Raw genomic sequence first — 22,849 nt, 5'->3', positions numbered from 1 at the left:
TGTCATTGTTGTTGCTGGAGAAAATCTGTGTCTTAGAGACTGACAAGATAGCCATGCAAGGGCCTTAAAACACCATGCTTTGGGCTGTGCATCTTCATGTTTTAAATCTCAAAAAGAGAGGGGCGCTTTCTGCTTACGTGGCTGTCTGTCTGTGAGCCCTGCCCTGCTCTCTTTCCTCTAGGCCAGTGGTTCTCAATTAGGGGTATGCAGAGGTCTTCCAGGAGATACATCAACTCATCTAGATATTTGCCTAGTTTTACAAGCTACATAAAAAGCACTAGTGAAGTCAGCACAAACTAAAATTTCATACAATGACTTGTTTATACTGCTCTATATAATATCCACTGAAATGTAACTACAATATTTATATTCCAATTGATTTATTTTATAATGATATGGTGAAAATGAGAAAGTCAGCAATTTTTCAGCAATAGTGGGGTGGGACACTTATATTTTTGTCTGATTTTGTACGCCTGTAGTTTTTAAGTGAGGTGAAACTTGGGGTATGCAAGACAAATCAGACTCCTGAGAGAGGTACCATAGTCTGGAAAGGTTGAGAGCCATTGGTCTGGGCCACACCTTCAACCTGATAGTTACGTGAAGTTGCGGAGGACATATTATGGTAGGTGTTGCCCCTTTGATTACCTGATCTCTCTGCCCTGCTCACCTTGTGATGGCAAAATTACAGCTCTGGCTGCTGCCACCAGCCAAGTTCCCCTCATGCCCCTTGTACATTAGCCCATTCACATCCATTCTTCTTCTTTCTAGCCCACGTCAATGCTCTCACGTGTCATTTTTGCATCTGGAGATGTACTTGTAGAGCAGTTAATTGTTTAACAGGTTTTTTAAAAGCTCCTAGCTTCAAAACTCATTCAGCGGGTTTGCATTTCCATCTAGCACACGCGGGTACTGAGGTGGTAACAGAGGTGGGGTGATGGGAGGTGAGCACCACCTCAATGCAGCATTGAGAAAGATTTCGCTAGAAATCTGTGGTAGCCTCACAAATAAATGTTTGATGCCTGTCTCTCCTGTGCTCTGGTGTTGATAAGTAGCAGGACAGAAACCATAGTGAAATGCCTGAATTACAAAGTAAAACACACTGAGTTTGCAGGAATTTTTAGCCGAGACTAGCTGCTTTCTCTTCATGCCAGGACATAAATGGGGTCCTCCTTTCTAGCAGCTGAAAGCCTTAAGAGTTTGTACAAACACAAAACAACAGTGTCATCCCAGTAGGGTAGTCAGACCTCTTTGAGCAGGGGGTTGGACTAGATGACCTCCTGAGGTCCCTTCCAACCCTGATATTCTATGAAACCTTGCTGTCTTGCTGTGGGGGAGCTACATGGTTGCACACACACCACATGGAAAACCTGCTAGAGCCACTCGTGCTGCTTCCTGGGTCCCAACAAACCCTGTCTGTGATAAACCTCTAGGGAGATCAGGGACACCAAAGGCACAGGCAGACCTTCTGTTGAGAGACCCCCATTGCTGGTCTGAGTCTAGTCCCAGGGACAGGTGCTCCCTTTGTCTTTAGTTAGTTTCCATACGTTACAATAGCAGCTGCAGCGGTGTAGTGGCAGCTTCAGAAATCAGGAATCACCTGGTAGAGAACGGACTGGGCAAATGTCCCATTTTGGATAAGGTCCCACCAGCGGGATGTTTCTCCAGATCGCCTGGCTTGGTGCGGGAGTCGCATGAGAACAATCTCCTGCACTGGGGTAGCACCCAGCGGGGGGCATGGCAGTAGATACATTTTGAAGGGATTCTGACTTTTTGGTCCTCGCCGCTTCCTGCGGCTGGGTCTGGTATCAATATGCAGGTGATGCCCAGGACCTGCTACTGGAGGCCCAGATGAACTTGTTTTCAGGATCTTAGTTGAAAGAAAAAGTTAGTCTCGCTGCATCCCCTTGGGCGGCCTGTGTGGTTTGCTCATGAGGCCACAGGCCAATGTACAAACAACTTCAGTTTAAAAAAAAAAAAATCTAAGAGTTGTTCCATTGGCTTCTGTTTTTCAGTAGAGGGAGCCGTCTCCTCCTGGTAATTACAGCCTCTTATCTGCGGTGCACTTCCCCAAAGCTGGATTGAATGGTGCTTGACATATTACCAGTCAGTTTGACATACTTCCGTTGTCCTGCAATACAGAACTGCTTTGGGGAGTGCCAGTGTAAATGGTTCTGTTTACTTAGATTCCTTCCTTCCCTGTAGGTCTGTAAGGAGACCACACAAGCTGTGTGAAACTCTGCAGGGAAAGTGTTTTTATTCCTCTTGTCACTAGGTCTCTGGAGATGTTCTTACTCCCTTCACACTCTGTAAGATGATGCACTTAAAATAACCCAGGTACTAGATAAGACTGGTCTCCCCCATCCCATCAGGAGGCCCCTCCTGATTCACAGCAGCCCTTTGGCTTGTGCTCCCAGTGAATGTAACTTAAGCCTTGGATGGCAAACTCCCAAACAACCCTTTCTGCAGCATGGCTGCTTCCCCAAAGCAAAAGCTGTGGCTTTTTTTTCCCCCCTGCTGATGGTAACTTTGGAGCGCACATTGCCTCAGTTACAAAATCAAAGGGCTCTGCGGAGCATTGAGCTGAGCTGTGGCTGAAGAGTCTTGTGCTGAGCAGCTGTAGTAGATTCTGTTCTTCTGGTCTAGCTTTTACAGTCGATTAAGTAAGCGTGGCCCATTAGCGCGGTAGCTCTAACTAAATTTGCAGTCACAAGAGCACATGGTGACCATCTGTAAGTCCGTTTTGACTCTCTGCCACATGCTCTGTGCAGCTGGCAAATGTTTAGAAAACCACAGCTCTGCCTGGTTGTGGAATGAGGCCCCTCGTGCTGTAATGCTTCGAGTGACACTTTCAGATAGATAAAGTAAGGACTAGAATCACAGAATATCAGGGTTGGAAGGGAACCTCAGGAGGTCATCTAATCCTACCCCCTGCTCAAAGCAGGACCAATCCCCAATTTTGCCCCAGATCCCTAAATGGCCCCCTCAAGGATTGAACTCACAAATTTGGGTTTAGCAGGCCCATGCTCAAACCACTGAGCTACCCCTCCTGCCGTGAGCTATCCCGCTACTCCTGGTGCAGCATCGAAGGGTTGTCTACACGGGGAAGAAACCCTCAGGACCTGGGGTGCACTACCTGCTCTACACTCACTCCCTGTGTGGGGACACTAATGGCGCATTGAGTGTCTTTGCACTGTTGCTTTGGCTATTTCCGTAGAGTCCGTTTAACCTCTCTGTCTTTTCCCCCCACCAGCACGTGGATGGCAGCTTCTCTGTGAAGCCTTTAAAACAGAAGCAGATTGTAAGTATATGGTCCCTGTTTATATCATTTATAGAAAAAAAATGTGCTGGGCCAAGATGTTTGCTGCCATCCCAGAGATGCCCCCATGTGCCCAAAGGGCAGCTGCATTGGCAGATTGCCAGAAGCCCACGGGCTGCACCTAATTTGTCTAGATTAAGGAGCAGATGGGAGCCTTCCTCTTCTTTATTGTGGAGATAGGGCCTGTGCAACCAAAAGGTGCCAGCATTGCGCCGTGGGACTTGTAATGTCACGGGTAGCACCTTTTGTATTGGCTTGAGTGATGCATTGTGTTTAGATCAACATCTGTCATTCTGTGCTCCTGGATCTCCATAGCCGATTGAGGCATATCAAAATGGTAAGTGCCTTAGAAATATCTACCGTCCTGATGTCTTCACTAAGCTCTATCAACATCAGTTTGAGGTCTGTCTGAATTGCATCGTTGCTGGATATGTTGGGCAGCACAAACGCCACTTGCTCAGAATCTACTCTTTGCCCCTTCAGCTCTGTGTTCTATGATAGAGGCTCTAGAAGTCTAACTGGGTGGACCATTTTTTGGCCACCCCAGTGTTAGCCACCTCCTCACAACTGTTAGCTCTTTTCCTTGCACATCTGCGTGCCTTAGCTAATTGCAGGGATCTCTGTACTTGTTTTCTCCCTGCACAATGTGTCAAGTCTCCTTATTCGCTGAGAAAAGGAACGTCTTTTGCTGGTGATATCCTAGGAGCAGCTGGGGTGACGGGAGCAGTCCAAGGAGATCTAAATGGAGGGTGCTTGGTCCACAGGCAGCTAAAAGGAAACCTGGGAGCAACTGCAAGAAAGCAGAGATAGAAGAGCTGTTAACTCACCTGGTCCATCTTCCTGCCAGCGCAGAGGGACTTGAGAGAGCTGGCTTGGATGTTGCCTAGCGAGAATGAGCAACACTGAAGCCATCATAATTCCAAGCAGAGTTGAAGGGAATATCCTGAGAGCTGGGAGACTCACAAGACATCGAGGTTCCCAAGGAATTCAGACTTTGGAGGAGAAGTTTGACGCTATTTCTCTGCCAGGAATAAGGTGAGGTGGCTTGGGGGCACCTGCAGTGCAAGGCCTTGAAGAAGATGCAGCACACAGATGTTCAGCTGAGGTAACAGAAGACTAAAGAGTGAGCTGTGGTGAATGCACTGGCTATTCAATCCAGAAGCAGACTGGGCATGTGCAGTTTCCACTCATGCCCAGGAGTGTGCCCTTGTTGGAAGACTATTCTAAACTGGTTATATGATGGTGGCCCCTCCCCTTGTGGGAATTTGGCTGAGTTCACCGTGACATTGAGCTGGTGATCTCAACAGATCTGCTCAGCAGGGAGGAATTAGTCCAGCAGATCTCATGCTGAGGATCGGAAGCACCAGTAGTGTGGAGTTTAAAAAGAGCAGCAGGTTATTTACAGTTAGACTCCTTTGCAGCATAGCAACAGGATTGATAGCATGGCAAAAACCCAGCCTGATCATCTTCCCCTTCTCCCTCATGTCTCCATTGGCAGCCTTGCTTCCCTTCCCATGGCCAAAGCTTGCAGTATTGGTGTCAAGTCTGAGATTTCATTTTCTCTTCCCATCCAGGCCCTTCCTAAATCCTGCTGTTGTGTTCTCTGCATTTTGGAAACTCATTCCTTCCTTTCTATCCCACTACCAAATTCATCTATTCTGTGGCACCCTGACCGATGACCACCTGGCCTTTATGATGTGTATTGCGGTTGTGCCTAGGAGCTAAGGTCATGGCCCAGGACCCCATTGTGTTAAGCACTGAACAAAGACTTCTGCACCCACCCGTTTCTCTCCTCTCCCCTGTTCCAGTCCACCCACAGAACAACTACCCATCTCTTCCTTTCCCCTCACCTTAATCATGTCTCCCTCTTTTTTGCACCTTACTCAGCTCTCCCTAAGACTTTGGGTGCTGGGGCTTGCACTTCCCTGGCAGACGTGTGCCTTATTTCTAATGTGGATATTCAGTTTTTGAATAAAGCTGCATTTTCCCTGAGCTGCTTTAGAGAGAGCATTGCCTGTTAGAGTGCTTTGTCCTGATGGGCTGATAGAACTCAGTGGGTGGGGGAGGTTTAAAAACTATGCCTCTCTGTAGCTTTTAGGTAGTGCTTTTTGGTGGGAAAAAATAGCAAGATAAAAAGCCCCTAAAACGTGAGATGATGTGTTGCCTTGGTTTGATGTGAATGTCATTAATAAGTTGCCGTTGTGGTTGGTCTTTAAGAGTGGACTCTGTCTTTGATCTTTGATAATCATAATACTTAACGTCTTAGAGACTAACCAATTTATTTGAGCATAAGCTTTCGTGAGCTACAGCTCACTTCATCGGATGCATCTGATGAAGTGAGCTGTAGCTCACGAAAGCTTATGCTCAGATAAATTGGTTAGTCTCTAAGGTACCACAAGTACTCCTTTTCTTTTTGCGAATACAGACTAATACGGCTGTTACTCTGAAACCTGTCAATACTTAACATGGGACATCTTCCCAGCACTGTGCAAACAGTAACTTAGTTTGCTTGCCTGTTTCTACAGCCAGTGATCTGGCTAGTGATCTAATTTCTGCACTGGTCATTTGTTCTCAGTAAATACTGTTATTACTGGGGCGCATCTGATGCAGCTGGCTGGGCTGTTGTCTTTATTCACTAACTGCATCGTCTCTGGGCTGGGTTGGCTCCCACTTGCGTCTACAAGACTTGCACAAAGGATGAAATCTATCATAGTCCTTCTCTAATCTAGCTATGTCAAATTTTGCTTTAGGCTGAAACTGGGGGGGGGAGGCAAGGCTTGCTATGGAAACTGGGTTACTCAGGGAATTGGAATGGGATATGGAACCTGACACTTCTGTTGATCCACAGCAAGGGGAGCAGCCGCATAACCTGGAAGGGCCACCTGTATGGGGGAGAGGGGAACTCCATCTGACTCATTTCAATCCCATATCCAAAGGTTGCCAACAAAGGGGCGCAAATAGGGTACAGAAAAATATAGGCTCCACACTAGGAAACTTGGCAAAAACAAAAGGCAGTTAGACTATGGCTACTTTGAAACAGCTGTTCTCAATAAACTTTTGACTCTGGAACTGATCTTGGAAACTTGTTGTCATATAAGGCTCCTCTGCTGTCCATATCAGAGCTGGTCTGTTTTGCCTCTGTAGCTGCAGCCAGCAGGGAGTTAGTGGCTTAGACATTTACTGCTGGGGAAGATGGGCTGAAAGTGGTATCTTCTTGACTTCGGCCTGGTCTATACTAAAGTTAGGTTGACCCAGCTACATCCCTCGGGGTGTGAAAATCCATACCCCTGAGTGATATAGTTAAGCCGACCTACCCCATGGTGTAGACAGTGATTGGTCAACAGAATAATTCTTCCATCGACCTAACTATCCCCTGTCAGGGAGGTGGATTACCTATGCTGATGGGAGAACCCCTTCTGTTGATCTAGGTAATGTCTACAGCAGTACAGTTGCAGAGTTTCAAGTGTAGATGAGTCCTTAAAAGAGCTTTCCACAGTCAAAGCAGTGTGAAAAGTGTCTCAAGTCCTGCTGTGGGACATCTACACAGCAAGAGTTGCTCGCTCCAGTTCAAGCTGCTGTAAACGTACTCATCTAAGAACTCAAGCAGTGGGGAAAAGCATTCATCTGCAGTAGGCCACAGAGAGGAATGAATTGCGGATGTTCACCATAGCTCATACTCTTCTCTAGGCCATTGGGGATTCAGAGAGTTTAAAGTCAGAAAGGATCATTAGATCATCTAGTGTGACATCCTGTGTATCATAGGCCACCAACACCACCCACTTATCCCTGCACTGAGCCCAATAACTTGTGTTTGGCTAAAGCATATCTTCCAGCAAGGTAGTCGGCATTGATCTGAAGACATCAGGAGATGGAGAATCCACCATTTCCCTTGGTCATTTGTTTCAAAGGTCAATCACCTGCATTCTTAAAAACATGTGCCTTATTTCTCATTGAATATGTCAGGCTTCAGCTTTGAGCCGCTGGGTCTTGTTCTGCCGTTCTCTGCTAGATTCAAGAGCCCTTCCATATCCGGTATTTTCTCCCCATGAAGATACTTAGACTCTGTAACAAAGTCACCTCTCAGTCTCCTTTTGGATAAACAAAACAGATTGAGCTCTGTATGCCTCTCACTGTAAGGCATTTTTTTCTGTTCTCAAATCATTGTACATCCTGGCCAGTTTTTCAACATTCTTTTTAAAATACAGAGACCAGAACTGGGCACAGTATTCCAGCATCGGTCTCACCAGTGCCATACACAGAGTTAAAATCACCTCCTGCTTGTACTCACTGCTCCCCTGTCTACACATCCAAGGATCACATTAGCTCTTTTTGCTACAACTTCGCACTGGGTGTTCGTGTTCAATTGCTTGTCCACTCTGACCCCTAAATCCTGACCCCTAAATTTCAGTGTTCCTGCTTTCCAGAGTACAGTCCCCCATTCAGAAGGTCTGGCCTGCATTCCTCTTTGCTAGATGTCTCCCTTTGCCTTTAGCTATATTAAAACTCAGTCTCCGCTCCGGTCGTGGAGCTCCCATCGATAGGTTTAAGATACGGAGCAAGAGAATTCAGCCCAGAAAACTAACTGACGTGTGTAAAGTAAGGCCCAGAAAGGGATTATCCCCAACGGTCGTTGTTCTGAATTTGAGAACTCCCAGGCAGTGTAGAGCAGAATGCCATCTTGGAGGCTGCCCTGTGGCTGTGAAGGAGCAGAGCACAGTGAAATCAGCAGTGTCTCCTCTTCAGGGTTGGTTTTGTGTGTGTGTGTGTTTGTTTTTTTTTGTTTTTTTAAATCAGGAAGAAATGTTGCATTCACAAGCTCACAAAACCAGCCTGTTCTTCTTGCCAAGTTTGCTGATGGTAAAGTATTGGCCCACATGGCAATGATCTATTCAAATAAATGCTGGTTACTGCATGGACTTGCATTACATGTGCACGGCTCTCCCTTAGTACTTTAGCCTGCTGAAATGGAGAGCTGTTTCCTTTTAACTGGCCGCCAGCACAGTTCTCAGCTTACCACAATATGGGAGCCCACTCCTGCTATGAAATAGTGTGTATTTGTCTGTCTCTCTTTGCTGACACAGTTCTCTGCCTTCCTAATTGTCTCTTCCTCCTCAGCTCATAAAATCTAGGAGCTAAACAGTCCCACCCATAATGTTCCCAGGTTTTTAAAATAGACCTGTAAGCTGTTCCTACAAGAACACAGAGTTCTGCAGAAATTAACATGGATTAGTCTGCTCCCCGTGTGTGTAGAATGAGCTGAAAAGTAGTGGAGTGAAGTGTGTGTATATTATTGTCAACTTTTCTCATACCATCATTAGACTTCTTTCCTTCCCTCCCTACCACTGTAACCACCTGTTACTCCCTGAGATCTTCTGGGTACCCAGTGCTGTAAGCCCTTTGGCTAATGATCTGAGCTGAGTTTCTCTTGGCTAGATGGGGTGTAGTGCACTAATTAATACCTAAAGGTCTCTCTAGCAGGAGTTGCATTCTACCTTGTCGGAGAGGTGGATTTCGCCGTCGACTGAGCCTCGTATATTTCTAACTGGCATGTGATCCTACATTCTATTTTAGAGATCTTTCAATAAAGGGAACACATCACCCTGGGTAGATTCCAGTGCCCACGCTGCCATCCGTCGGCACCCTCGGAGCTGACCCCCTCTGTACATCTTGATTACCCAAGGAGTCAGGAGGATGGAACAAGGCCCTCTTTGAAATGTCCAGCTATAAACGCTCTGCTCCCACACAATAATTGTAAAACTTCCCAGCCTGTAGCTTAGAGGCACTGCAGAGAATTTCACTCCAGAGTCCAACCACTGACCTCATTGCCTTGAAATGCAGCCCCAGCATGGATGTAGGCTCCATGCTGAGTTCAGTGGGGAGACACTGGAATTAAGCTGCTGGTTCATGAGTCAGAGCATTTTAAACTGGCAAGCAGGATGGATATGATTAGGCTTGGCCTGTGTCATCTGTGTGTGCTGCTTTCTTCAGCACTGAAGCTCTTAGTCACAGACACAGCCCTTCAAACAACCAAGTTCTTGTTATTGGCTGGAGGTGGAAAACTCAACTGGCCGACTGGTGGGAGAGTTCGAGCATCTGATTCCAGGTGGCTTTGCAGAGTAGTGGCAAAGGGTCAGTTTTGGATATGCAGTAAAACGTTTCCATGTCCCATCTTCAGGATGTCACTCTGGGCAGTACTGAGGGTCTCCCCACCATTTCGCCCACTCCCTGGGCTTTTCACAGGGTGGATCCAGGAGAGATTTGCTTTTTGGTGGAGCTCACTGTATAGCATCTGCAACAAAGCGCAGTGATCAATGGTTGTGTCCGTTACCAGGGTGCTTCCATGCGTAGAAGGCTCAGGTGAGATTAGCACTGCACCTGCCAGTGTGGCTGCCCCAGCTGTCCTCTGTAAAAGCACCTACTGGCAAGTCCCCGGTCTGCTCTGAACACTGAGCCCTTCTTCCTCTCTTCAGTTTTCAGTGTCTTCCCCCTCATCCCTTTCCTGGAACAGAGACGAAAAGATCCTCTGCACCCTCTTACCCCATCTGTCTCGTGATGCAGCGGCAGACCCGCACCCTGCCACATCTCCCCAGTGTGGGAAACCATAACCTAAGAAGCCTTCCCGCAGTGGGAACTGAACCTGTGACCTAGTTACTACATGCACACGCGCTCTAGGCCAAGGCATCACCGCACTAGCTGCTGACCCTGCTCCTCCATGGCTTTTCATGTGGAGGGGCACTGCGTTGGGCACACGGCAAGGCCAAAGGTTCATAGCAGCTGCAGTACAGTCCATACCCAGTTACGATTTGCCAGCTGTGCCTCTTTGCACTTGCACGTGCCATCCCAGTAATTATCCATGTACTGTCCTAAAGGGGAGACACCCCAAGGGCTCGAGCACTTTTGTAGGTAAATTCACTGCGCTCACCTAGCGCTCTCCCAGGAGCCTGACTCTCTGAAGTAGCTTTCTCATACAGAACCGTTTCTCCGGCTCTGTTGACTCGTGGGTATCTGCAAGCAGAACACCACATGCTGGTAACAAGTGCTGGGGAAACTTGGCTGCCACAGTGCAGAAGCAAGGTCTGCTGCTGCTGCGTTTGTCCAGCCTTTCTTATATGGAACTGAGCAGGGGGGTCTGAAGTTCAGCATGGACATCCATGATTAAAGCTAAGCCACCAAGAAGGGCCTGATCCTGAGAGGGGCCAGGTCCTGCAGCGCCCGTTGAAGCCAGCGGAAGTTGCAGGCACCTGTTGCAGGCCTGCTATGAGCCAAGTGCAGTATTATCAGTTGTGTTTGATGTAACCCCTGTTCTGTCCCTGCCCCTCAGCCAGTTCTGAAGCTGGGGCAACGGAAGCTCCCTAAAAGCGGAGGGGGTCGCTGACGCCGGAACCATGGCCCTGCCCCAAAGGCCCTGCCCTCACCCCGCCTCCACTCGCTCCTCTCCCCCTTCACATCACTTGCACTCACTGGCAGTAATGGCCTCCTGGCCCCTCCTTTTCCGGTGCCCCTGTCTGAAGCCCGCTCCTCAGCGTGAAGGTGAAGGGAGGGGCTCTGCTGGGCCATGGCTCATCCAGGCTCCTTTGCTATGTTTGTGTAGATCAGCTCCCCTTCAGCACTGCACGGGCAGTGCTACGCCCCCTAGGCCAGGGGAGGGCAAACTATGGCCCGTGGGCCGGATCTGTCCCATCAGGGCTTTCAGTCCGGCCTGCGGGATTGCCAGCCCCATGGCGCAGTGGGTCGAAGGCAGGATCTCTGCCTGCTGTGGCTCCATGCTACTCCCGGAAGCGGCCAGCACCACGTTCCTGGGGCAGAGGGCTCCGTGCACTGCCCCCCACAGCTCCCATTGTCCGGGAATGGGGATCTGCAGCCAATGGGAGTTTTGGGGGTGGTACCCATAGACAAGGGCAGCATGTGGAGGAGCCGCCTGCTTCACCCTACCCCCAGGAGCCACTGCCAGACATGCTGGCCGCTTCCGGGTGTGACGCAGGGCCAGGGCAGGCAGGGAGCCTGCCTTAGCCCCCTGCGCACCACTGCCACCCTGGACCTGCTCGAGGTAAGCAGTGCCAGGCCGGAGCCTGCACCCCGAACCCATTTGCCCTGAGCCCCCTGCCGCACCCCTCCTGCACCCCAACCTCCTGCCCTGAGCCCCTTCCTGCACACCGCACCCCCTCCTGCACCCCAACCCCCTGCCCTGAGCCCCTTCCTGCACACCGCACCCCCTCCTGCACCCCAACCCCCTGCCCCAGCCCTACATTCATGGTCCTGCATACAATTTCCCCACCCAGGTGTGGCCCTCGAGCCAAAAAGTTTGCTCACCCCTGCCCTAGGCTGTGGCGCGGGTCTGGCAGCCCATTCTCTCCCTTGTTGCAGGTGAAGTGACTAAAATGGAATAAATGCAAATAGAGCAGCCATGACTCCTAGGCTAAGTGAAGTCCCTTTCTTTCCTAGGTGGATCGGGTGAGTTACCTGCTTCAGGAGATCTATGGCATCGAGAATAAAAACAACCAGGAGACAAAGGTACTGGTCATGTTGCCTTACTGCTAATTATGGCAGTCCAGGCCCTTCTGTTGTGATGCCACAGTCAGTGGTGAATTTGTCCCCTTCGGTTTTGTTTGGCAGCCTGAGGATGGGCTCTGTGCCTGATGTTCACAGGAGCTAGAGGGAGTGAGGCACCAGCTGCTGTTGGGTTTCCGTGGGCACCTCTCTCCATAGCCCATACCAATAACGGTCCATCACGAGAAGAGCCGTGCCAGGCTCAGCTACTGCGCGCTCTGTCTCTGGTGCCCTGCACAGGCTGCTTCCCAGCCCAGAAAAGTCTTCCTTTTCCTCCCCTGTAAATGGGTCCTTGATCCCACCCCCCACCGCACTCCCTGAGATCACTCCTTGCAACTGACTGGTCGGTTAGCACAGGGCAGGCTGAGGAGAGCTCTCTGCATCCCTGAGGTTTGTGACTGTAGCGGTGCTGTTAGTGTGTGCAGGTTGGCTCCTCATTGCCAGGGGTTAACATTCCCCTTGTGCTGGGTCTGCCGCTGCAGTGCATCCCTTGGACGTGGCCATGTGTTGGAATGGACTGCTGTTCTCTCCATGTCCCTGCAGCCATGGAGGAGTTGACTCTGAGTAGTCTCACTAGTGCCAAAGGGATTATATGGAAACCGCTTCAACTACAAACGTAATCAGCTCCTTCTTGAGAAGACAAGCCTGGGATTTGATCCTGGGTTCTTATTTATTGCATGGCCTTGGGCACGTCATTTAACTTCTCTGAGTCTCAGTTTACCCCTCTGTAATGCTGACCTTCCCAGCTCAGTGGGCAGGGGGGAGAGGCTGAGAGTATTCATCTGTGATGTGCTCTGCAGATGAGAAGCATGGTGAGTGCTGGGTGTTGGCCTCTACAAATTTGACTGCTTTTGGGAGTGCTGTACTCGATTCCCCAGTGCTGTGCTTGCGGGAGGAAGTGATGTTAGGAAGGGAACAGAACAGGGGAAGCCCCACCCCTTCTCCCCCAGCCTTTTCCCAGGCCTGTGCTAACAATCTATGCCCTCTGTGTGGCTGCTCCACCAGGTAGCCCGTGGGGAGGCGGGGAACTCTTTTCAAATCCTATTACCTGGTCCCCTTAGAGACTCCTCTTTGCACTCCTGCTGTCTTCTGACCAGCCGTCGGACCCAGCTCTTTCAGACAGAGAGCCCTGTCAGTGCAAGACTTCGGGCTGTTTGTCGTTCAGTTCCAGTACAGTGAGCAGCCAGTGTGAAAAGGAGAGAGGAAGGACCTCCTTGCGCAACACGCAGGAGCCCTGAAATTGATCAAGAGTGCACACTATGTCCGCAGGCAGCTTCCAGCTGCTCACTAGTGTGGTCAGCAGGTTGGCTCGCTCATCTGGCAGGAGCAGATGCTGTGTCGTCTTGTTTACGTCTAGGTCGCCCCACAGTGCGGCGTGCGTCCCAGCGTGCGTCAGCAAAGGGAACTCACACGAAAGGACGAGCATGTCTGTGCACATCACTGAGGTCACTAATGGTTGGGCCCTTCCCCAACAATTGCGACTGCTCCAGGTTCAGCAAGTGTTGCTGATGGGGGGGAGCAGGGTCCACTGCACTGGAAGGATTCCTCTCTCCCCCCCCCCCCCCACCCCTGGCTTCAGTAGAGGGAGCTGCTGTGACTGGGAGCAAGTTCCTCTTTGTAGCGACTGCTGCATTTGACTGTCAGCTGCAGTCGCAGGGCTTTGTTTAATGAAAGCCGTATAATCGAGCCCAGAGTGCGGCAGTGTTACACCAAGGGGGATGGAGGGGTCTTCCCTCTCCCACCCTAGGTATCTCACTTCGAAGAAGGCCACAAACTCCCTGCCGCAGCCTGTGTCCCTGGGGCTACTTAGAAGCCCTCAGAGCCCTTGAGGCTCTGTATTGCGGCCCTGGAGGGTGACTGTTCACAAGTGTTGGGTTCTGAATGGACAGTGTTCCCTGAGCTGCACCCAGAACTTTGAAATTAACGTGCGTGAATCAGCAGGAGGAGATGGTAGGTGTCACCACCTCTCTCCGCTGCTGCCCCAGGCAGGGCCGGCTCTACCTTTTTGACCGCTCCAAGCAGCGATGGAAAATGCTGCCGAAGGGGGAAGCGGAGGAGCTGCCTCTGGCATGCCGCCTAAAGCTGCCGCAGTGCCACCCTTTCCCGTTTGCCGCCCCAGGCACCTGCTTACTAGGCAGGTGCCTAGAGCCGGCCCTGGCCCCAGGGCAGATCTGGTTTGAGCTGTGGGCAGCTGCTGCCCTTCTCTCCTGCTGCTCAGCAGCTCCCCTGCTGGTTGCCTGTTCTGTTGCAGGGGAAGAAGGCTGGACAGGAGCATTGTGATCGTCGAGGGCGATCCTTCTGTAGAACACAGCCCAGAGACCTGCCCCAAGATCCTTCCTAGAGCAAATGTTTTTCTAAATATCCAGTCTTGGTTTTAAAAGTTGCTAGTGATCCACTACAACCCTTGGTAAATTGTTGCAGTGGTTAAAAAATGTGTAATGTGTTAGACCTTTCTCTGCTAGACTGAAGAGCCCATTATCAAATATTCGTTCCCTGTGTAGATACTCGTAGACTGTGATCGTCACCCCTTAACTTTCTCTTTAAGTTAAATAGATTGAGCTCCTTGAGCATGGATTGCAGCCTCTTTACCTTTTGAGCCATATTTCACCTTTGAGCTGCAAGGACCTCATTGGATTGCAGTGTCCCTTTCCTTCCCCGCAAAGCACCTGTATTCACGTGGCACTGCCTCTCCTCTCATAACAGCCTTCCGATGATGAGAACAGTGACAACAGCAACGAGTGCGTGGTGTGCCTGTCCGACCTGAGAGACACCCTCATCTTGCCCTGCAGGCACCTGTGCTTGTGCAATTCCTGTGCAGACACCCTGCGCTACCAGGCCAACAACTGCCCCATCTGCAGGCTGCGTGAGTACACTCAGGAGAGGGTGCAGGTCTCACTGCCATCCATTGGGTAGCTGCAGTCTCCCCATTCGGGTGCAAAAGCCCTAACCTCTCTGGGCAGGGGTGGCTTTACTGACCAGCAGCGTAAGTGACTGGTTGGTGCCCTGGGATTATGGGTGGGGCAGAAACCTGTAGTCTGATTCTCTCCCCTCCTGCTCAGCCAGTGGGACCAGAACGGGAGGCAAAGTCTAGATGGACTATAGCCTGCTTAGCTTCCTCCGACCAGTGTCCCAGCAGTGTGTATCTTCGTCTTCCTTTCAGTCCACTCACCCTGTGTGTCAAGCTAGCAGCCCCATCTGGGAGAGGAAAAGGGTGTGTCTTTTATGTAAGCACCACCGTTTTTCCTGAAGCAAACTGGCTCCCGTCACTCCAGAGGGTTGATGCTAACTCATTGGCATTCTATTAAATGAATGGAGCTCTTGCGAGTCAGCAGTCTGTTTGGCTTCTACCACCAGCCTGCTTTACGTCCAGCATTTGGAGGTGTTAAATCCTTTCCATATCCCCTAATTCAGGGCCTATTCATTCAAAAAATGAATGCCTGATGCAGAGCAGAGTAACTGCAGCCCTGTCTCCAGCTCAGTGCCCTGTTAATATTTCAGCAGTTACTAGGAATAGGACAGCAAATTGGATTAGGTCACAAGCATGACCCCATGCTGGGAGCTAATCAGACAGGTTTGGAGGTTGCAAGTTGGGCCTTGGCTCTGATGAGCTTTTCCAGGCATGATAGTTTTTTCTGAGCCTCGGGAGGGCCTATTGTGGACGCAAGCTCATTTAATTGTAACATGTTTAATTGCAAGCTCATTTAAGTGTCTCTGGGGCTGGGTGGCTAACCTTGCACTAAACAGCTCAGTGTTATAATTTGAAAGGGCCTGAAGCAGCTGGCTTTCCCTGCTTGTTTGTTGGCCACCCGAAAGCCATGTGATCAGCCTGAATCAAACCATGGTATCAGATGTATTGAACCTATCCCATACTCGCCTACGTCTTCAATTACCGCCCCATATCCCCAGTATCCTTCACCTCCAAATTCCTCAAACATGTATTTACAGCTGTTGCCTTGAGTTCCTCTCCCCCTGCTCCATCCTGGATCCCCTCCAGTCTGTCCCCCGCTCACTGTTTTGGACTGTAAGATCTTTGGGACAAGGCCTGTCTTGGTGTGCATTTGCGGAGTGCCCAGCATACTGGGAAGCTGATCCTGCTTGGGGCCTCTGGGAGCTACTGCAATATAAATATTTAAGTGTCCCCGACTGCTTCAGAAGATGGTGTTCTCTCTGGTGCTCGTAAATGCACCAAATACTACTCCTGGGGAAATTCTATGCCAAAAAGTTAAAAATTCTGCAACAAAAAAATTAAAATTCTGCAAAATGCTGAATATTTTATTTGTCAAAATAACACAGTATAATCACACCAGTTTCAATTATTTTTGGTCATTTATTTCAAAATACCTGTCAGCAAGTATGTCTGTAACAATACGGACAACAGAAAAGATTCAGGAAATGTTTTTTGACAAATAGATTCCTTAGTAGGCATATTAATACAGAACTCTGAGTAATAATTCATTTAAACTGCAATACAGAACCGTATTTCCCACACCGCCAGAAACAGTGCAAAGGCTGGGGGAGAGTCAGGGGTAATGGAGTAGCTGAGGGGGAGGGAAATAATTGCTGGGAAAAGACCAGAGAAGTGCTGGGGGGGGGAGGGGAGAAGCTTTATAGGTCCTTAATTGAAAGGATGGAGATATTTAAATCTTCAACAGAAACTTTTAAATGGTCCTACTAGACATTATTTTTCCTTGTCATTCCTTGGGTTTCACTTCCTTGATACTTGTGATATCACCTTAGTTCTCTAGTCCTCCATAAGAACAACCATACTGGGTCAGACCAAAGATCCATGTAGCCCAGTATCCTGTCTTCCAACAGTGGCCAATGCCAGGTGCCTCAGAGGGAATGAACAGAGCAGGGAATCAAGGGATCCATAGAGTACGCCAAGAAAAAGAACCCTCCCACCTCAAAAGTAACCTCTCTTTAAATAGAAAACTCTTATGCTTTTGCTCTTTACATAACAAAAATAATGTGATGAAGCCACAAAGGCACAGTTGGGTCCCAAATAACCATGTTAACTAAATACTTGCACCCGCACACAGCCAGGCTTCATATACACTGCTGGTTTCTGGTGTCTTTTAAGACTTAGAATGTAGTGTGCACCATAGAGCGCTCTCAAAACTCCTCTGTTCTAGACACCACAGAAACCCTTTCAGGCATTCTTTATGCATAAAAAAGCAAACAAAGAAAACCCCCATTTGTTTCCAGATCACCATTAAAAAGGATAGCTGGGTCTTCAGAAGATCCTGTGGAAAGAACAGTATCTGATCATGTAACTAAAGATTATATCATAATGCATATGTATTGGAGGGGGAGGGGGGCAAATTAAGGTTGTACGGACAGGAAATGCCAGATGTCAGGCTAACTTATGAGTGCTTCACTGTACAATCTTAACATTCTTTTTAACACAGTCTTTTATATCATTTTCTTTTTTTAAAAAAAGCTTACTGAAAAAACTGATATCCTCATGTGGAACCATGTTGACCCTCACATGGGTCACCAGCTAGTTTGGGACCTCTGCCACTTGAGCTGAGTAATTGGTAGTAATAGAAGGCTGTTATCTTCCTTGTGAATTGACCACTAGAGGGAGATGAAACCTGCTGGCAGAGCGTGTCTATTTGCTGACAGTGGAGGAATGTAGAGACTCAGGAGTAGACAGAAGTGGGGGGAAAGGATAAGAACTGGGTTGGGGGGGGAAGACACACACTGCGGGGAGACAGGCTGAAGTGTGTGGGTTTTTGTTTTTTTTAATAACTACTAGATAAAATAAGTGATTGGGCACATGTATGTTCCAGTGCAGGGATACGGGTGCTCAGTGTGTTCAAGTCAAAGGCTTTTGCCAGCAGACCACTAGGTGGCACATGTCCTCCTCCTCTCCTTGTGCAGTGAGCCAAGGCCATGAAAGGGGCATGTCTGCCACCACCTCCTCTGTTCCTTAGCATGGACAGGCACAAAAGCTGCTTACTCTAACTAGGAAAAGGTATTGTGAGGGACAGATATCCAGTTTGTACCTCCTCCCCCACTAAAGGAAAAAAGCAGAGGGATTTTTGCCTAAAAGTGCACTGTGGTGGTGGTGGGTTTGCCTTGGAACTGAACCTGCACATGAGATGATGGATTCTGAATCCACAAGGAATGCCCCTCCAGCTGCCCGCATCTCGGAATGCAAGTCAAGAGAAAAACAGTGTTCTTCCTCTCACTGTCGGCCGCCTCAAAGCACCCAAAGCATTCCGATGCTGAAAAGCGCTTGAAATCTTAGTCTTCATCGAGCAAGCCTTCCAGTAAGTCCTTCAGTGCCGGTTCGAGGCATCGTAAACATAAGCATTCACCAGCTCCATCAGACTCCAGTTCCTCCAGGACCATTGAGTCCCATGCCTTTATCTTTACTGGGCGCCTCTTCACCTGTACAGACAATCCAGACCACCTTGGCAATGCTGGATCCACCAATGATCGAGTCAGTGCCTCTGACTCCTTTAGCCTTCCTATCTGCAAGAGATCTTGGGTGTCTCCTTTTACTGGCCTTTCCACGACTGGAACACCCAGCTCTGGTATTGAGCACCACAGGGTCTTCGGCATTCTCAGCACTATGCGCACCACTGGGCCTGTCCGTACTGTTGACACACCCGGCACCATCCACACAGAGACATCTGGTGTGGTAGACGTTGCCAGTATTTTCAGCGTATCCGGGACCATCGATGAAGTCAGCTTTCCCAGAGCGATAATTAAAACCGAAGCCTTTGTCATCACTGACAAAGTCGACTTCAAAACTGCCAACACCCATTACCTCATCAGCATTCAAACCTCCTTATCCCATGCTATATATGGACTACAGGGCCCATCTCTCTCAAGACCCCCCTGAGCCCTGACAGGAATGCTCCCTCTGTTCCTTGGGGAGTTACACATTCCCTCTTCAGACTCGGAACTCTGTTACCATCCTGACCTTTCAGATCACCTCATAGACATCATGACAGGGGCACAGATTCTAAGGACTATGACTCGTCTTTTTTCAAGGAAGCCCCAAGATGGTGACCTCCACTGTGGGAGGCTCCAACTGTGGAGTTCCCCTCTCTTGGCCATACTGGTCGTGGCCCATTCCAAGGGAGCTGAGACCTCCTTCAGAATCTCAGACCAGCCGGGGTCCCCTTCTCCAGTCCAAGAAGCCTTTCATAAGGCTCCTCTGACTGTCCCCTATTGAGGAGGATGAGATACTCAAGTAACCCCTGGATGTCCCTCCACGCACTTCGTCATCTCCAGACAAGGCTGTCACCCGCAGAGTCACCTCCAGAGGACTTCAAGGTTGTCCAGGACCTAATGAGAAGAGTGGCCTCTTCTTTAGGAGTGCAGGTGAAGCTGGTTCAAGAAAATCTGCAGTCTCCTTGATGCTGCACAAACACTTGCTACGGGAAACGTGGTCCTTCCCATTGAAGAAGCCCTGCTTGAGACCAGAGAAAAACCTTGGGCAGACCCCAGTTTCTATTCCACCTGCAGCCAAAAGACTGGAAAGATGCTGCCAGGCTCCTCAAATGGATTCTGATTGTTATCAGTTATCACACTCTCTGATGTGTCTCCAACTCACTGGTGGTTATGGCCGCCAGTGAGCATTCACACCTGTCTCATCTCAAAGCCAAGCTTAAAGACAGGTTGCTCAAGAGACTGGCTATATATGGCAGGAAAACTCACTCTACAGTTGAGGGTGGCTAACCGTCAAGTTCTCCTGTCCAAATATAATTGTATTAATTTTACAGCTTTAGCCAGACTACCAGAGAAGACTAGGGAACAGTTTATGGCTCTGAAGGGCACCTCACAGCAAAAACATCCCTCCATGCAGCTACTGATGCAACTGTTACAGCCTTGTGATCCGTGGCCACTGTCCTTGCCATGAGATGTTCCCCGTGGCTCCAGGTGTATGGAATTCCAAAGGAGCTGCAATCTGGGATTTGCCGTTTGAGCGGTCTGAATTGTTCTCTCAAAAGACTGACGTTGTCATGTGCACCCTGAAAAACTCCTGGACAACTGAGCTCAATAGGGGTGTACACCCCAATCAAAGAGGAAACAGTTTAGACCTCTGCCCTCACAGATCACATTTCCAGCAGAGATTTCCGGACTCTTAAGAGACAATCTAGGCCTTCTCGATGGCACCAGACGGCTTTGTCTCCATCAGGCCCTTCTCACTAGACATCAACAGCTTCTTAACAGTCACTTGGACAGCATACCAGGCTCTCCATGTATCCCAGCTTTTGGAAGATGCCTATTGCACTTTTAACAGTGCTTGGAACTCAAATAACGACAGACCAGTGGGTGCTCAGCAATGTGAAGAGGAATGTGTTATCCAGTCACCGACCTCCCCGCAGCCCACCTTCCCAGTCCCCTTTCAGGGACCATCTCACAAGACTGTATTACTCTAAGAAGTCCGGTCTCTTCTGCAATGGGGAGTGATAGAAAAGGCTCATTGTCACCACAGAGGGATTCTATTCCTAATTCCCCAAAACTTCCAGGAAGTTGAACTAAGAAAATCAAGTTCCAGATGTCCCCCTCGCTTCCATTACCCTACCCTGGAGAGTGGAGATTGGTATCCTGCCCTCTATGTGCAGGACACATACTCCTGGTAATACATCCAGGCCACAGGAAGCACCTTCACGTTATAGCCTGAGATACATGCAGTCAACACCCGGTGCTCCCCTTTGGCCTAGTGCGTGTATCGGCCTTCCTGCGCTGCCTAGGTGTCCAGCATGTCCCTTACCTAGACAACTGGATAGTGTGCAGTGCCTCAAGCATCCAAGTCCACAGCAGCATCCTGATCAGAGGCTCTTGTCTAGTCCTGAAACTGAATTTGGACCAAGTTACAGACAACGCAGCTCAAACTCCCCGTAACCTCTGGCTTCACGCTGCCCTGCTAGCCGCTGAGTGCAACAGGGAAACTGACTAATCCCTGGGTTGTCTTTAAGCACAAGCAAGCGGTATCAGTTGCAAGCCTGGTGTATTCTTAGACTCCCTTTAACCTAAGTCTGAGCAAAGTGACAAAATTAGAGCTTTCCAGAGAGTGAGTTGGGGCCAGAAATGAGATGGAGGCAGGGTGAATTGATGTAAATCGCCCCATGGACAGCCAAATCATCAATTTGAATCAACTTTTCCAGTTGTACTTCAGTTATTTCTACAGAAAGGTGCCTTATCATTGGTTGATATAACCATTTAAACATGTTGATTTACAACTAAATAGAGCCTTTACGCTAGATTTAGGACATCTTTTTGCTACCTAGGACAGTACACTATAACTACATACATTTATTTAAGCAATTATATAGCTTAATATTTTCAAATTCTTATTAATTGTATATTTTTAGTATGTTAGAAAATGGTGAATAATATATTGCTTATTTACTAGGTAATTAACTTTTTTCTTGTAATTTGTGTTAAGCTGCAATAGGATAGTAACTGGAATTTAATTAAACACACACAACAGCACATAAAATTGATTTTTTATTAAATAAAATAAGGCCTTAATACAGTGCATTAGCTAATGTGCCATATTTATAAAGCTTGACCTCAAAAGTTAGCTGTGTTCCCTGGATTCTTTACATCAATAAAGCAGCCTTTATCTCACAGTTTTTGATAGAGGCTCATGGATTCAGTATATTTATTTTTTATTTAAATGTTTTAAAAAATTATAGTAAGTTTAGACCTTAACATATTTTGGGTTAAATTCAGATTTCATTTTAATCAGGTTTCTTTTTAAAAAGAAAACTGTGTATTTTAAATAGCGACCCTTGATTTCTAGTGGTGAAAAAAAATCTATTTTTTTTCCCTCAAAAGAACCCATTGATTTGTCTGGGCAGAGGCTGCTCTAGGGTAGTGACATGGAGGCCAACCTGAGCCTGTGAATGAAACAAGGAGGCCTGAGTTTAATCACCTTGTCCCTTTGTATGGGATGGGCCTGGACCCATTTCAGACCATCTCAGAGTCTTGTTCATTGGGGGATTTCAGCGCATCTGATGTGCCTCCTAGCCCTAACGTGTTAACAAGTCATCGTTTAACTCCCCCCATTACCAGAAAATTAATGCCACATTAACACAGTGGCCAACTCCTCACCCCCACCCTGGCCTGGAGCAACAAATCTGAGGCTGAGAAACAATAGAGGGAGCTGTGTCTCCCGCCCCCAGCGCGGTTCTTGCAGAGCAGTCACAGAGAGCTGCTGATGGTCTCCTTGGCATTCTGTGTGCAAATCTGTCAGAGCCTGGCCTGCTTTTCTTTCTCCTTCCTACTTCTCAGGGAGTAGCCCCAGGCCTGGCCCCATCCCCACACCTCCCAGCACTAGTGCAGCATCCTATGCACCAGGGAGTCTTCCTGAGCCATGGCTGGGGTCCCTGCCTGTCTGAGGGCCTTTGCAGTGCTGCCCCATGGTGCCCGAGCCTGGCAACTGCATCTTTGCCCTGGGCCTGCATTGGGGATTGCCACAGTGTACCAACTCCTGGCCTCCCACCATGCGTCAGCCCCTCTCCTCCCTGCGGGTCGCTGGCTGGGGGCAGGCTGACACGGCTGGCTGCAGATGTAGGGCCTTGCTCAGGTGCAGCAGCGCCCCCCAGGTTAGTTATGAGAGTGGGCACTTCCAGAAGGGCCTGGGGCTGTATTTCCATATAAATAGAGCTGCCGTTTCGTTTCATTCGCTACAGATGCTGCTCGGGGCCAGGGGCTCTGTCTTCTGCCAGACTGCTCCTCCCTCCAGTTTCTTGCACTAGCGGATGAGCTAAGGGGGCTAGACACCAGCACTTGGCTTCCGTGTGTTCAGCTACGAGACTTAGCCTGAAATCGGTGCCAGTCAGCTGGAGGCAGCTCCCCCCAGGAGCTCCTGGTTTCTAGGGTGCAGGGTCTCACCATGGTGAATTCTGCCTGCTAACGGGGTGTCTGAGCCATGTCCCTAGTGGAGTTGCTGTGGCACAAGCTGGCGCTGTCTGACATGCTGCTTTGGCCATCTAGTCACCTGTACAATGTTCCCTC

The 22,849-nt window shown here is 49.0% G+C and overlaps 1 protein-coding gene across 4 annotated transcripts in view; it reads left to right on the top strand.

Moving 5' to 3' along the window:
• Nucleotides 1–22,849, top strand: part of MGRN1 (mahogunin ring finger 1) — a 106,347-nt gene that overhangs the window by 71,527 nt on the left and 11,971 nt on the right. For 3 of the 4 annotated variants that reach the window (XM_084641127.1, XM_084641130.1, XM_084641128.1), the window contains exons 8-10: nucleotides 3,251–3,298; nucleotides 11,759–11,827; nucleotides 14,567–14,726. In XM_084641127.1, the coding sequence (XP_084497253.1) occupies nucleotides 3,251–3,298; nucleotides 11,759–11,827; nucleotides 14,567–14,726 (277 nt within the window). The remainder of the gene's footprint in view (nucleotides 1–3,250; nucleotides 3,299–11,758; nucleotides 11,828–14,566; nucleotides 14,727–22,849) is intronic. The other variant, XM_084641129.1, reaches the window with a different exon arrangement.

Source organism: Lepidochelys olivacea (genome assembly GCF_965140295.1).
Source record: "Lepidochelys olivacea isolate rLepOli2 genome assembly, chromosome: 10".
In the NCBI taxonomy this organism is placed as follows: Eukaryota; Metazoa; Chordata; order Testudines; family Cheloniidae; genus Lepidochelys; species Lepidochelys olivacea.
Note: the sequence above shows the minus strand (reverse complement) of the source record. Positions and strands in the feature narration are given on the sequence as shown.